General features: G+C 38.5%; 2 protein-coding genes across 2 annotated transcripts; both read right to left on the bottom strand.

Annotated features, from left to right (window-relative positions):
- Positions 1-6,256: 6,256 nt before the first annotated feature.
- On the bottom strand, positions 6,257-7,135 carry LOC119733043 (alpha-protein kinase vwkA-like). Its single transcript, XM_038206624.1, has one exon. The coding sequence runs from the start codon at positions 7,133-7,135 to the stop codon at positions 6,257-6,259; it is 879 nt and encodes a 292-aa protein (XP_038062552.1).
- Positions 7,136-12,238: 5,103 nt separating this feature from the next.
- Positions 12,239-13,075, bottom strand: LOC119733042. Its single transcript, XM_038206622.1, has one exon. The coding sequence runs from the start codon at positions 13,073-13,075 to the stop codon at positions 12,239-12,241; it is 837 nt and encodes a 278-aa protein (XP_038062550.1).
- Positions 13,076-15,231: the final 2,156 nt, after the last annotated feature.

Genomic DNA, 15,231 nt, shown 5'->3' with positions numbered 1-15,231 from the left:
ACTTGACATGGTTTCCCTCATGGTACCTCGCGACCGCAACGATTGCGTTTTTCAGGTTAGATAATATTTGTATCGTCTACAAAGGTTAAATTGAAATGACTCCAAAACTGTGAAAACATAGCAATCGGTACCAGTTCTACATTTAGTTATTATTCTAGTTGGAGCATTCTACCTCTGAAGTGGGGAGCAAAACAATGAAAATGAATTTAAAGAAATGTGAAAACAAGGCAAGGCAATCCTAATAAAGCTGGCCTTTATCGCAGAAAATTCAATTCCACTGATTCAAAAATTGCTATTAAATTGAAAGTGAAGAACCAGGCTAGTCATAGTACACTGTATGCCCAAACATTTCAAGCTCAAGGGCCAAATTCTCTATTAATTAAGAGAAAAAAAGCATTGACTGTATACATGTACATGTTACAAATAGGGTTGGCTTGGCAACCGCCAAGTCATTATAATAATAATGCCGCCTGTATTTGTACTTGGGAGCCAAGCCTTTTTGTATATGACGAATGGTAAACTAACTACTCGTAGTGTGTAAACATGAGTGGCTAGCACTCACTACAATGTTATACAAAAATTTCGGAAATGTATGACCAAAAATGAATTCCATTGAGAAATGGATAATCAATCTTAAAACCTTTCCTGAAGCTTATCACCATTTAGAAATATGATGCATACGCTTCAATGCACAACAAGAGCTATTTCATAAGTGATTAAGAATGCATTCCATTGTGAACCATTCAGTATATCATGGTGAAATTATATCTCCAAAAGGAGTGCCAGTACATTTAAATTGACAAATAATGACCATCTGTGATACTTCAAAAAAGCGAAAGTTTCCAAGCCATCACAATTATACAAATATTACAATTTTGCACGTGATATTTAATCCGTACCTTAATACAAAGGTGTTTTACATTTTATAAAGGACGGACAACATTAATGTGAACGCGAAGCGCAAAGCCCTTACGACGTAGCTGAAGGGCCCCGAACATTTTTTGGATCCTGGATGTTCTGTGGTGCAATCTGAGGCAAATCCTGGTCACTTTCATATGACTTTTTTGGCAAAAGTTTTTTTTTCTTTGAGATTATAAGGACATTTTATTTCATCGTTTGGTTTATAATATACCGTTGCTCTTATAACGTTTCTACTGTACTGAAAAGTCGGGAACCCTATATATTTATCTCAATTTTTTGCTCCATTTAATTCTGGAAAAGGAATTGTATCATAATGTGTGACATTGTCTGTAAATATTATTGTTGCAAGGCTTCTTACTGAAATTAAGTAATTTTTTTCGCGCGCGCTTCTGTGACGTCAGACACGCAAATGTAACAATTTCTTAGAACGGTTTATGTTTTCACGAAGTGACACATAGTCCAGGCAAAATAAGGTTTGACCTCAAACGAATTGCAACAGATTTTTTTTCACCACAGTGCGTTTCTATAAGGTCCCTTAAATGACATACTAAAAGTCCAAAAAATCCAAGTTGTGGAAATATGCCTAATTTGCATAATCCAAAATGGCTGCATATTTTAGGACTTTTACATTGATTGGGTCATATTTCTCATACTAGATAGCTTCTTGAGGAACTTCAAACAATAATTTTAGTCCTTTTACATTGATTTCATCATTATTCTAGTCCTAGGTAAATTTCAATATCCCTACGTTCCCAAATTTGCCAAATGCAGTGTCATAATTTGCATAAATGCCATATATTAATTTGCATAAATTAAAGTTAAAATTATGGCTGTCATGTGTTGACATCACAATGAATTTTTCCTAATAACTTCTAGTTCATTAATGTATACATAAATATCACACCACAGATGTCTCTATATTTCATTATAATTAATGTATTTATTTGCAATTAAACATCAAACGAAATGGTTGGATTAAAAACAAAGATACATCAAATTCTTCCACAAATTTTAACATGAAACCTTAACAAAAAGTATAATTAAAATGAACGCACAAAATTAAATGACATTAAAACACAACCCCCCCCCCCAAAAAAAAAAACCCCGCCAAACTACTCTCAATAAAAGTAGAAAGGAAAACAATCTCTTAAAGCTAAGTAGTGTGTGATAAAAAAAAATAGATTGGGGGATGTCACACGACTTTTCTCACTAATATGTTTCAATTGTAGAACTCTCCCCTGACATTTTACCCCTAAAGGGGCCGGGGGCGGAATCCGCCTCCCCCCCCCCCCTCAACATTTTCCGTGATAGCCTCTAAAAAAAACAATTTCGCGACCCGAGCTGTTATGAAAAATTTTTCCGGCGCTACGCGCCGTGAAAACTGAATTTGTGCATATACGTCGTGTACACAGAGCAGAATTGCCATTCGGACACATGTGAATAATTAAGTAGCCATAATTCCAAAACCCTTTGACCTATAGTCATGAAATTTCGTGGGTATGTTTGGGAAGAGTTGCTCTATGCATGTGCCGAGTTTCAAAATTTTTCGTCACTCGATGTCCGAGATCTTGGGGGGGGGCGGAATCCGCCCCCCCCCCCCCCTGGCTGAGAGATGGTCAAAATAACCCGGCTCCTTTAGGGTTACTTATTATTTCATTGAATTACAACAATTCACCTGTTGTAGAGCCACTAGCCTTGCATTGCACCTGCAGTGATCCTAAAAAAAGTCAAGATACGTGAACCCGCTTTCCTCAAATCAGCGGCTTTTGTGCCCCCGTTAAAAGAGCTGGGTCTGTGAGCTTGCAGCTGACATAATTTCGCCATTTAGTTACAGTTAAATTTCTAAAAGCAGCTGGCTTGGCCATTTCTCTACGGTGGACATGCCCAGTGTTGTTTGAAGACTTGACATAGTTTCCTTCATGGTACTCCTCGACCGCAACGATTGCGTTTTTCAGGATAGATAATATTTGTATCAGCTACAAAGGTTTAATTTTAAACCGACTCCAAAACTGTGAAAACATAGCAATCGGTACCAGTTCTACATTTAGTTATTATTCTAGTCGGAGCATTGAGGTGGGGAGCGAAACAATGAAAATTAGGTTAAAGCAATGTAAAAACAAGGCAAGGCAATCCTAATAAAGCTGGCCTTTAGCGCACAAAATTCAATTCCACAGATTCAAAAATTGCTATTAAATTGGAGGTGAAGGACCGGGCTAGTCATAGTACACTGTATGCCCGAACAATTCAAGTTCAAGGGCCAAATTCTCTATTTAGAGAATAATAGATTTGACTATACAATTGTACATGTTATAAATAGGGTTGGCTTGGCAACCGCCAAGTCATTATAATAATAATGCCGCCTGTATTTGTATTCGGGAACCAAGCCTTTTTGTATATGACGAATGGTAAACTACTCGTAGTGTGTAAACATGAGTGGCTAGCACTCACTATATGTTATGCACAAATTTTAGAAATGTATGTGCAAAAATGAATTACATTGAGGAATGGATAATCTATCTTAAAACCTTTCCTGAAGCTTATCACCATTTAGAAATATGATGCATACGCTTCAATGCAAAACAAGAACTATTTCATAAGTGATTAAGAATACAATCCATTGTGAACCATTCAGTATATCATGGTGAAATTATATCTCCAAAAGGAGTGCCAGTACATTTAAATTGACAAATAATGACCATCTGTGATACTTCAAAAAAGCGAAAGTTTCAAAGCCATCACAATTATACAAATATTACAATTTTGGAATTACAGGATTTGCGGATATGCTTTCGATTTCTCGATAAAATGACATGTAAATATACTAACTCATTGCACATTCGGGAAATCGTACGCCGGTTTTTTTTACGACTGATTGCACCTTCATGAAAATAGAATTATCATTTGTTAAATAGAAACAGGGATTTGAAACGCTTATTCTATTTCGTGCGAAAATGAATGCTTTTTACAAATTCATGTAAACATTTTTCAAAATTGTCCGGGAAAACATGCATAAACGTCATGTAGACGTGCGGTTCCGTGTGGGTATAGCCTACTGTTAATAGCCTAATGAGGTTGTCGTTGTTAGTTAGAACAACAAACCAATTACATGTAAAATAATGTCTATCCTGTATGAATACTTTCAATCATTTTACAACTTTCACAACTTCTTTAATCGCATATGTACATTGAGAGAATGTTCTTTGTTTATAAGTTGTCCCGAATATTTTAAAACGGTTATCATTCGAATTCACCGTTTCTGATATTCAACTTCGTCCACCAACATCGATTGAGTGCACTTTTAGTGTTTAATTTCGTATCTTGTCATACAATTTCAAATTCAGTTAAAGCAAATTCAAACAATGAGCACACGTTTTCTTCCCCGAGTATTCGATTTTGCCTCATCTATGCCAAATCTTGTTATTCAGAAATCAGAATCGTCTAATTGATTTAAATTAAAAAGAATTCGATCTCTGAATGCTGCCAAACGGCAGCAGCTTAGACGAATTTGATCTGTAATGAGGAATATTCTCGACCTGGTGACTAAAGAGGGTGACCAAACTTGAATTTGAATGCATGTTTTAAAATAGCAGCGAAAACCTATTCATGTATTTAAACCTGACTCAACATACTGAGAAATTACGTGAACACACTAGAGTTTGGAGGTTGCATTTTTAACATTAATTTTTAACATCGAGTCGAATGATTGCGATTTAGTGTAGAAAAACCGAATTGTAGCGATTTGGTCAAGAATAATAATACGAATAAATCCAGAATCTTCTAGAATGACCCAGAATTATGCCGATTTTATTACGAATTTGATAAGAACAAAGACCGAATAAGCCGAATGTAATGAAAACGTTCCCAAACAACCCATCAGAACAAGCCAGAATCATCCAGAACTAGGCCGAGTCCAGGCGATCCCGGTATGTAAACCGATCCAGACAAGCGCTCATCGTCCGTCAGTTCCAATTTGCCAAGCAGCGTAGATCTCCACCTCGTTTTATTTAAATCGGCGTGCATTCGAGATCTTCTTGATTCATTCGGGACTATTCTGTAACAAATCGTATTAAATTTTTCTTGATTCTTGGTCAGTCTTAATAGATTCGTAGGAAAATCTGGAAAATTCAGCATTATTTGTGATTCATTCATGCTAAGTTCTTAGATTTTTCTTATTTATTCTTAACAAAATCTTAGTGTATTCGTTAGTTATTCTTACTATATTCGTACATTTCTTGAAACATTCGTAATGATTCGGCATGATTCTGGACTGTTAACACCAAGAACAACTCTACGAAACTTTTCAAGAATACTGTAAGAATATCCATAATTAGTTAAATATACGACAAGAATAAACCAAGTATTAAAATTGGTTCCCGAATCACCCCGAAAATTTGAAAATGTCCAAAATTCTCGGGGTGCTTCCCGATCTTTAACGATCTTTCATCGAACTAACAGAATCATCCCGAGGCAGCAAAGAACCATTCCCCGATTTTCTCAAGAATTGCTTTTCGCGGCGATTCGGCTTAAAAAATCGGGAATGTGTGAACCTAACATTTACGGCGATAAACAGAGTCAAGAAACTGGGCCCTGGGAAACTAATCGGGCTGTATTCTTTGTATGGCTAAAACTGTTTCTCTACGAGAAAAAAAACCAAGAGAGCTTAACTACAAGGTGTTTATGATTAGAGGAAAAGCCCTGGGTTAGCATTAGCCAAACTTTACAACCGATTGTTTTCCCAATTGGTTTATTGTGGGTGTTTACGATGGAAATTCCATTCTCCATCTTACACCGGCCTTTGTAAGCCACCAACTGTTCACTGGACAAAAAAACCGTATTTTCCCTAAAATCTAGTTGAGTTTTTACCCTTTCAAAAAAGATAGTGATTTATTCTACCATGCAGTTATTGCAATCACAATATTTTTATGTACACGGATCTGTGGGCGTACGTTAATTTGTAACTTTGCTGGTATAAAAGTAACATAATGTAAAATGACAAAATCCATTTCAGTGTTTAACTTTTCAGAAAAACGCCATCAAAAAAGTGGTTTAACAAGCACTAATTGTAATCACATGATTTTTTTTAAAGGTACATACGCCATTATTTGTAGTTAATTTGTAACTTGAGGAGGAAAATTATCTGCAAAAATATGTATTTGGAGATAAACGGAGATATATGGAGAAAATAACCATGAGACATTTTCCCACGCCTTTCATTATTTAAATGATATGATAAGTAACATATAGTGCCACAGAGCAATTTACAATTCTAAAGTACGTTGCAAAAGGGATTTAATCAACCAGTGATTGTGGGAACTGTAGTTACACATGGATTAGGTTACGACGACGACAGCAACTCAAATCCTACTGGGCTGTGTCGTTCCAGTTCCTGCATATACGTTGATTCCGGCCTGTCTGTAATGCGTCTTGCTCGGCTAGTGTGGCGTGGCCTAATGTTGACCAGGTCCGGCTTCAAAAAACCTTCGCACAATTCGTTGCATCGGTGGTTCTGAAAGAACTTGATCATGCCGAGGACCCCAAGGTCGGTGGGGCCGAAGTAGTTGGGCCTGTCGCCGGCCGTCTGGCTGTGGATTGCTGGGTCGGTGAACACGTAGCCATGTTCCCAGCGCAATCCTTTCAGATCGCACACTAGGATTTGCCCGTTTGAAATGTGGAAGGTGAAGTGACTGAATGCTGACGGCAATGTGTCAAGTACTTCTTCGCCTTGGTACCCGGTGTTGCTCAGGAATCTGATGAACTCGCCCTCGAGGTACCTCTCGACTGCCACGGTTGATCCCGTGGGTATCATCACCTTGGAGGTAACCTTGGTTTCTGTAGTCTTACCTTTGACTCTCTTATGGATCGGAATGAATCCGAGCAGCTTGAAGGCGGACGAGTGGTCGATTTTCGAGATCTCGGGCTGGACGAACTCAATGGATTCGATAGTCGGGTACTTTTGTTTAAATGCCATGGCCATCTCTTGAGCTCTTTCCGACGCGCGGATATCGGCCCTGTAGGCCAACTCTCCCATTCTGTCGCACCACTCTTGTTTGTACAGTTTTACCACACACTTATTCCCCTCCACACGCCGATCACCATGGTAGGTGCCCCGGTAAGCTCGCCGTGAACGGCCCTCAGCAAACCAGTTGTCCTCGAACTCCACTCTCCTACGTGTCCCCTCGATAGGAAGGCATCTGTTACCCTGGTTATTGCCCATTCTGTCGCTTAGATATCACCTGAAATTATCCCATAAAAAGGACCATTAAAAGCAGCAGATTGTACATCTTTTACAAAAAAAACGTATCGATGGGCGATATGTGTATCTGTTATTCGCATAAGTCTTTAGTTAATTTACGAGTCATATGCATAAAACTCACAGTTTTGTCGAGATTCTGAGCTGAAACGTTGACGCCCGTTACAGCAATTTAACAATACTGTGCAGATGCAGATGTGTGAACCTTATGTCCGGTTTCCCAAGGAATGAAGCAGAATATTCATCCAGAATGTGAGGACTTTTATTACGTATCAATCCGCTCCGCACAGGGCGTGGCTTTTACAGTTTTGTTTGGTTATGCCCTTCGATTTCTTCGTTGCAAGGGTTTTGGATAATCTTTCTATATATTTGAATCGTAAACCAAGTTGTCCTTCAGTGCTAAAGCATCTTCGCACGTCATTGTGAAACATTTATTGTAACTATATTATTAATTGTGCGCGCATTGATATTCAATTAAGTGATGACGTCATACCATGGGAGTGTGGCAGGCATGCGGACTTGTTACTGGGGAAAGTTCATCAGGGGAATACACAACTATAAAAGGGTTGGGGACATCTAATAAAGACGCTGACATTTTTTTAAAATTTTTGGTGGAGAATCCGGGTAGGGAATATATTTGTTTTGATAGTCTAGAGATGATAGGCATTTTTTCAAAGGTTTGTTTTTTCTGTCATAGGTGGTCAGTTGAGATTAGTCAAGTAATAGAGTCTATAAATCAACACAGTGTCGTTATATTGGTGGATCGGACAAGTGCATGATGGTTAAAGTTTTGACTCCCCTTCAGCTCTGTGGGTTCGACCCTGTACCCGCTAAAACCTGCAACCTCGTCAATTTTGAAGCCACTGATGTGCAGCCTCAGTCAGAAATGCTCCGGCTACTGCAGCACCAGTCTAGTAGAGGTAATTCTGCAGCAATTTCGGCAAATCAACACCCTCAAAGAGATGATGAGGCAGGTGATAGGGGAACAGATGAGGCAGAGAGGCTACATTGAGAGTTTGGAGTGTGCCCTGCAAGGAAGGGAGACGCAGCATCAACCAGGAGTCTCTACCCTGCAGCCAGTTCCTGATGTCCATATATCCCCAGTCCAAGAGCCAGAATCCATGAGTTCTGAAGCACCAGTAGACCCAAGAAGTTGCCCAGAAGCAGCCCCTGTGAAAACCCCGACCAGTGGCCAATCAAGCCATGATGTAAATGGAGGCTTGACAGGTGGCCAAGGCCTACTAGAAGCCCAGCGGAGAGATGCGGCCATATGACAAGTGGTGAATGTGGAGCTGGCAAGTCCTAAGCGGATGAGTAGGAGCCAGATGGCCCGTCAGCCGAAGATGGTGAGGAAGTTGCTTCGTGTCTGGGAGCGCTTTGAAGTCAAAGGTGGACTCTTGGCCTACAGAAAGGGTGGAGACAACCCGCGCTTTCTGGTGGTTCTTCGACAGCTGCGAAGGACAGTGTTTCACAATCTGCACACCACCATGGAGACATCGAGCTACGGCAGAATGCTACGTCGTTGTTGTTGTTGTCATTGTTTATTTTATGTACTTGATTGTATTTTACTGAACATACAAAGCAGCTAAAATACTGGAAAGGTTCATAATTATAGATGTACATTGAATTGAAAATTCATAAGTCAGTGTAAATTTCAGTCGCATAATATATAGCTACAGTTTCTTTAGGTGTCGGGAAAAAAAGTACATGAATGTCCCCCAAAAATGGAAAATGGGACAAAATATTGATGAAAGTGCGTGTCTCTTAATTTATTTTTGCACAGTTCATGCATCGTCTGCGTTCAAAGTCTTTTGGTGGGTTATGTTCATCAGACTACCGATGTAAACTAACACATTAGGATTTATAACAGCAAAGTTCTGGGTCTTTTAATGTCTTTGTATCGCACAGCAGTGAACAGTTGACAATTTATACGCTAAATGGGGTTTTCCATAATGCTAAAAACGGCGAGGCACGATTGTAACGTCAGACCACTATCAGTGTTGACATTTTGCCTCTATTGGCTAGCCTAGATGCTGTTACTAGGCTAGCTTTGAGCTTGCCATCAACTCTTGTTGTTTCAGTTGTCAAAACTTCTTTCATTAGGTTCAAAGTCAAACTGAACAGGGATTTTCCCACCTTTTAACAGATGACATCGTATTCAAATATGAAGTGCAAATATACCTGGGTTGTGATTCACTTTGATCTTGCCCAGTCAATAGTTGGGACTAATATATTGTTTGTTTTATGGAAATGTATTATATTAATATAAGTATAGAAATATAAGTATGAAGAAATCTATTTCTATTCCATAATTATTAGTATATTAGTAATATAAGTACTGTTAGTTTGGTTTACCACAGACCTGACAAAAACATACGAGGAGCATTGGTTAAAGTTAGATTTTCATGTAAAACATAAGAGGAGCATTGGTTAAAGTAAGATTTTCATGTAAAATACAGCGATAACTATAAGCGTTAATTTAAAGTTGAAAGTAGCTTATAACGAAATATTTCATACTTTCACAAAACGTCTTGAATTCTTTTTTTGGTCATTCAATATTCTGGATGGTGTACATACTCGGTTTTTGTGTTGAATGGATAAGTTCATCGTACAGGGTGAGTCAAAAGACAAGTCACCGAGTTAGATAATAAAATTGTAACGTAACATAGGAATACAACTAAATGTTATTGACTGTTACTCTATTCACAAGTTATTTCCTATTTACCGATACGCATTGAACATACCTTTAAAATACAAAGAACCGTGGTGATTTTCCTATCTTCATGATTGAGAACCTTAATAACAAAACCAGACAAAAAATCGCTGTCATTATTTCAGGAAAAAGACTTGGTTTGTTCCTCATGTACAAATCACGAAATCTGATGGTAAATAATGTTTCAGTCCGGACTCAAGTTATTTAAATAACTTTAAACTAAAACGTATTTCATGGGTATTTGAATGCCTATCTTTTTTTGAATGAAAACCACTGTGAGCATTGCTCCTTTCGATCATTTGATACCAGTGGCCCACTTTTTGGACCGAAAATGATAGCTAAATACCTCCCCTGCAGTACTTAATACACAACAAAACAAAACTATTACTCATTTAAGCTTGTCCAAAGTTGTCTCCAAATAGGCATATACGTTTGTGCTTGGCATGCACATGTGGATATATATATCTTGATTTTAGCAGCACAAAATTCAATGCATTATTACTACACTAAAGCACAATACATCTACGAGCACTTCTGCTGTGTAATACGTTTGCAAACCACAGCTATAAATAGCTCAACTCCTCATACGTCCGCTCAACGAACTTTGCCCCATCACAATCGTTTGTCACAAAACACGCCACACGTCTGGTAAATGTTGTAGTTAATTTGTAACCTTAGAGGAATTACAACGATCTACCAAAACAATTATTGACAGAGAAAATGATTTTCATCATTAACATTTTAAACGAACATGTAATTACGTGCCAGAGAGGTGTTGCTGTTGAAAAAGTTTCAATTAGACAAGCTGCAATTAAATATGTACGTATCAAGAAAATGCTTGAATATTACAATTAATCAAACAAGGACAAACTATTGGTAAAAAGAGTTTCTCAAAAATTATTTTTTAAGCAGTTTAATGGTCGTTTGCTTGAATACATTTCAACCTCTTCTCATTTTCGTAAGACTAAAATTCAAACTGAACAGGGATTTCAAAACCACCTGTAACAGATGGTATCAAGACAAGTATTTGAATACGGAGAAGAAATATACCATAGACTTGTGATTCACTTTTGTGCCCAGCTAATAATTGACACAGATTAAATATTTTAGGTAACAAGTTTTAAAATTTATTGCAAATACATTTTTGTGTTTTAATTATCAGTTTTGTTTTACCAATATACCGACAAAAAACAGTTATTAAAGTTAAATATATTTATCCTGCGACGCACTGACTTTTTTTACACGAATGCACGAAGGGGCGCACGCGGAAGGCGTTTTATACTGGGGGTGAATAACTGTGTTTGGGGGTATAAATAGTTTTCTAATGATCCGATCAGATCAAAAGAAACCTATAATTACCCTAAGGGTATTTCTGGATCAGGATTGACCCCCAATGCTGTTCACATTTTTAGTAGCAGGGCCAGACAAAGGAAGGCATACAGTTTATTGATATAGAGATAAGCAAATGAGCTGGCTACACCATTATACCATTGAGGTATACACTAAGGTTTTTGTGCACAAGTCAACGGCTGATGGGAGAGACCATTTTTTGTAAGGGTTGGCCTACCCGGTGAATAAACTCCAGGGGGAAAATTGTTTAGCCACTCTTTTTAGCAAGAGTCAATGATAGTTGACACACAAATTTAGCCCCATAATTTTGGACTCACGCGTGCTCCCCTTCGTATCTTGTCCCAGGGTTAAACATCAATAATATATATAAAATGACGTTATCGTAATGTTGAAAGAATAACACATTTCATGCTTTGACAAAACGACTTAAATGTCATTTATTGTGTTTCATATCAAGCGTAATAAGGACATTCTTCAAATGTTGTTCAGTTTTACATGTTTTACAGTTCAGTTTTGATTGATACTACAGGTTTTCCTCCCCAAAAGGTCTTATACTATTTAATATAGGTATATTGCATGTGACTTTTTGAATATTTTCAAGTTACCTCCGAAAATCAGATTTACCTTACTACCATACAAATCTTTATTTCATTCAAATCGATGCTTTGGAACGAACGCTATGCTTCATCGAACTCAAGGGTTGTAAATCGCTCAAATTGTTCAAGAGTAACGTGCGACTTATTTTACTGGCTTCGATTTGTAAACTAGATAAACAAAAAAGGTGGCTCAAGTGGTTTTACAAGTCCCGTATTGTGATTGATAAAATCAAATAAAACAAACTAAAAAGCATTTAGACGACAAATTATTCTTCTCAGCAATACGTTAGACACGGTTGTGAATTCTGCCTCCACCTTTGTGAATACATGCCCTTTTCGACTGTTTTTGTGTGTGTGGGACAACCAGCCCTGATTTACAATTCGCTAAACAACCTGTTTTAAGACGTCTCATAGTGACAATTCGTGCAAATGCGTTGTTGATCTCCCCGGTGTAAGTGCTCTTGCTTGTCTACGGACACGTGAAGTCACGTCCGCCGGGTCCAGCCTCTGAAACCCCTCGCATAGATCACCGCATGTGTGGTTCTCGAAGAACTTGAGTATGCCGACATCTCCCAGATCGGCGGAACCGTAGTTGCCGGGGTCGATATGGCTATGGATAGCGGGGTCGGTGAACACGTAGCCTTGTTCACCGTGCACTCCTTTCAGATCGCACACCAGGATCTGCCCGCTGGAAGCTTGGTAGGTAAAGTGACTGAATGCTGCTGATACGGTGTCCTGGACACTCTCGTCTTGGTATGCGGTGTTGCTCAGGAAATGGATGAACTCACCTTTGAGGTATTTCTCGATCAATACCGTGTCCCCCTTAATGATCATCGCCGAAGAGGGAGCCCTCTCGTCCGCTTTCTTGCTTTTGACTTTCTTAGGGATCCTAAGAAATCCCAGGAACCTGAAGCCGGCCGAGGAGTTGATCCATGTGATCTCGAGCTTGTTGAACTCGATGGAGTAGCCGTTCATCATGTACTCTCTGTTGAATAGCTTGGCCATCTCTTGAGCTCTGTCCGTAGCCCGGATATCAGCTCTGTAGGCCATCTCTCCCAGCTTTTCGGACCACTGTTCTTTGTAGATTTTCACCACACACTCCTTTCCCGTCATATGCCTTTCGCCCTGGTAGGTGCCCCGGTAGACTCGTCTTGAACGGCCCTCAGCAAACCAGTTTTTCTCGAACACCACCCACTTATCCCTTCCCTCGATACGGAAGGATGTGTTGCTTTGATTATTGCCCATCCTGTCGCTAAGACTGTACCTGAAATTATCCAATAAATAGGTCCCATAAGAAGGCAGATTGAAAATCTCGGACAAAAACTAGCATCGATGGGCGACGTATGTATCTCTTATTAGTACAAACTGAGAGGTTTGTTTTTCCATTAGAATTACGCTCATTTAAAATGATGCATGATCCCTCATGTTAAAGTTCGCTTTTCGTAATGGTATGTAATTGGATGTCTTTAGTTAATGTTCAACCAAAAATAGACGTAAACTTACCGGGTTTTCTCGTGAAAACTTAGCTGAAGCGTTGATACCGGCTACTGCGGTTTAACAAGTAATGGGCATATGCAGGTATGCGATAACAAATCTCGGTTTGTCAACGACGCAAGGAAATTATAGTATAGTATTCATCCGCCATGTGATCTCTTTTAATTTGCATTCATTCGCGCAATTTCGACAATTGTTATTTTTTTCTAGTTTGTTTGGTTGAACGTTGTTTGTTTTTTATGCTTTTTAATTTCTGTGATAATGATTTACGTTGTTACGGTTTCAGATTACTTTATTGTACATTGTATTTGAGTTGTAAACGGCGTTGTCTTTCATTCTAAACACATTATGGAACGTCATTGTGAAACGTTTAATTGCAATGTAGACGGAACTATTTATTGAACTATATTATTACTTGTGCGCGCATTGATACTCAGATAAGAAAAGGCGTCATACCATGGAAGCAACCTTAACAATACAGCAGCTTCCATGTCACTGTTGATATTATATTCCCCAAATAACCCACGCAAATACACGACAAGTATATTCGCAATTCCGTATAGTGCCCCCTGGACAGGACGGTGTAAAGCCAATCCAGTGATGGCGTCCTCATGTCAAAGAACATATTTGTTCGTTCTCATAGTAAATCAAGAAAGTGGTGTGAAAGTTTTGTTGGGCACAATGGCTACACATACAAGCTTTGGCTGCCCGAACAGATACTTATACAGGATGAGTGAAAGATCCAAAACCTAAATTTTGGGACCATTGTTTTAGTGAAGTTCTGTATGTAGTACTTTCAAAGTCTAGGATATGAAAGTTCAGTTCATAAGCTGTCTTTCATTAGTGCTAGAATCATTCAAATCACTCATGTACTTTTCAAGTTACGGAATTGTAAATACAACCAATTTACGGCATGCAATTTTTGGAAAACGCAAAAAATACTAGGGTGAAAGAGCAGCTAGTGGAAGCGTGCTACTCGACGCCATTGGGACGAGGTTGGGTTGTAATGCCTAAATAATAGAGATCAGTGGTAAAGTTTGACCCTTAGCACCGACATTCCCGTGCAATGTCAGAATGATAAACATGTACACTGTTGCACGTATGGGGGCGCTGTTAAGATATCATTTGGGGGTATAAACAAACATTTTCAAAGTTTACGTGAAGCTTTCTTCACAAATTACATTTTTCTGTCTGAGTTTTTATTCTGAAATAAATTATAAAGTATTACTTAACCTGCATCAATGGACCAATATTAAGGCCTAAACGTCGTTACATTGTTTCCATTCATTAAAAAAATACTATTTTATTAAATACACTGGCACAAGTGAATGTAACAATGATGACACCGGAGGCAATGGAAACGTGTTGTAGGTATGAAATATCAAATAAGGTTTACTGAACTAATTCCGTTTGGCCATGTATGTAAATCTTTTAGAATTGTTCTAATTCATTTTAATCCGTAGTATGCAGAACGTTGCAAATTTTTTTAAACATTTTTTTTTGCGTAGGCGCACCTTATGCTTCTCATGTGTACGTTTGTGCTTCACTTGCATTTAAACTGTAAATTTGAGTCACACGAGACCCGGGCCCAATTTTACGGCGCTGCTAAGCACAACAATTTGCTGACAAAACAAAGTCTGGCTTATGAAAACGGGTCATCAGCAAACAACAGCTGAATATAAATCACGAGCAATATACATCACATGGAATTCTGGCTGGTAACCTTCTTTTATAAGCTAGACATTTGCGCTCAAGAAATCAAACAGGATAGATATTTTCCTCACCCAGCTAAAATTCACCGCATACGGGGATAGTTTGTAAGTTACGTACGTGCTGAGTAAACGGACTAGAATGACTTTTTGCTCAGCACGTAATTACTCTCGTGTGCGGCGGGATTTAGTCTCTTT

The sequence above is a fragment of the Patiria miniata genome, unplaced genomic scaffold (genome assembly GCF_015706575.1).
Source record: "Patiria miniata isolate m_02_andy unplaced genomic scaffold, ASM1570657v1 HiC_scaffold_25, whole genome shotgun sequence".
In the NCBI taxonomy this organism is placed as follows: Eukaryota; Metazoa; Echinodermata; class Asteroidea; order Valvatida; family Asterinidae; genus Patiria; species Patiria miniata.
This window is presented reverse-complemented; position numbering and strand designations above follow the sequence as displayed.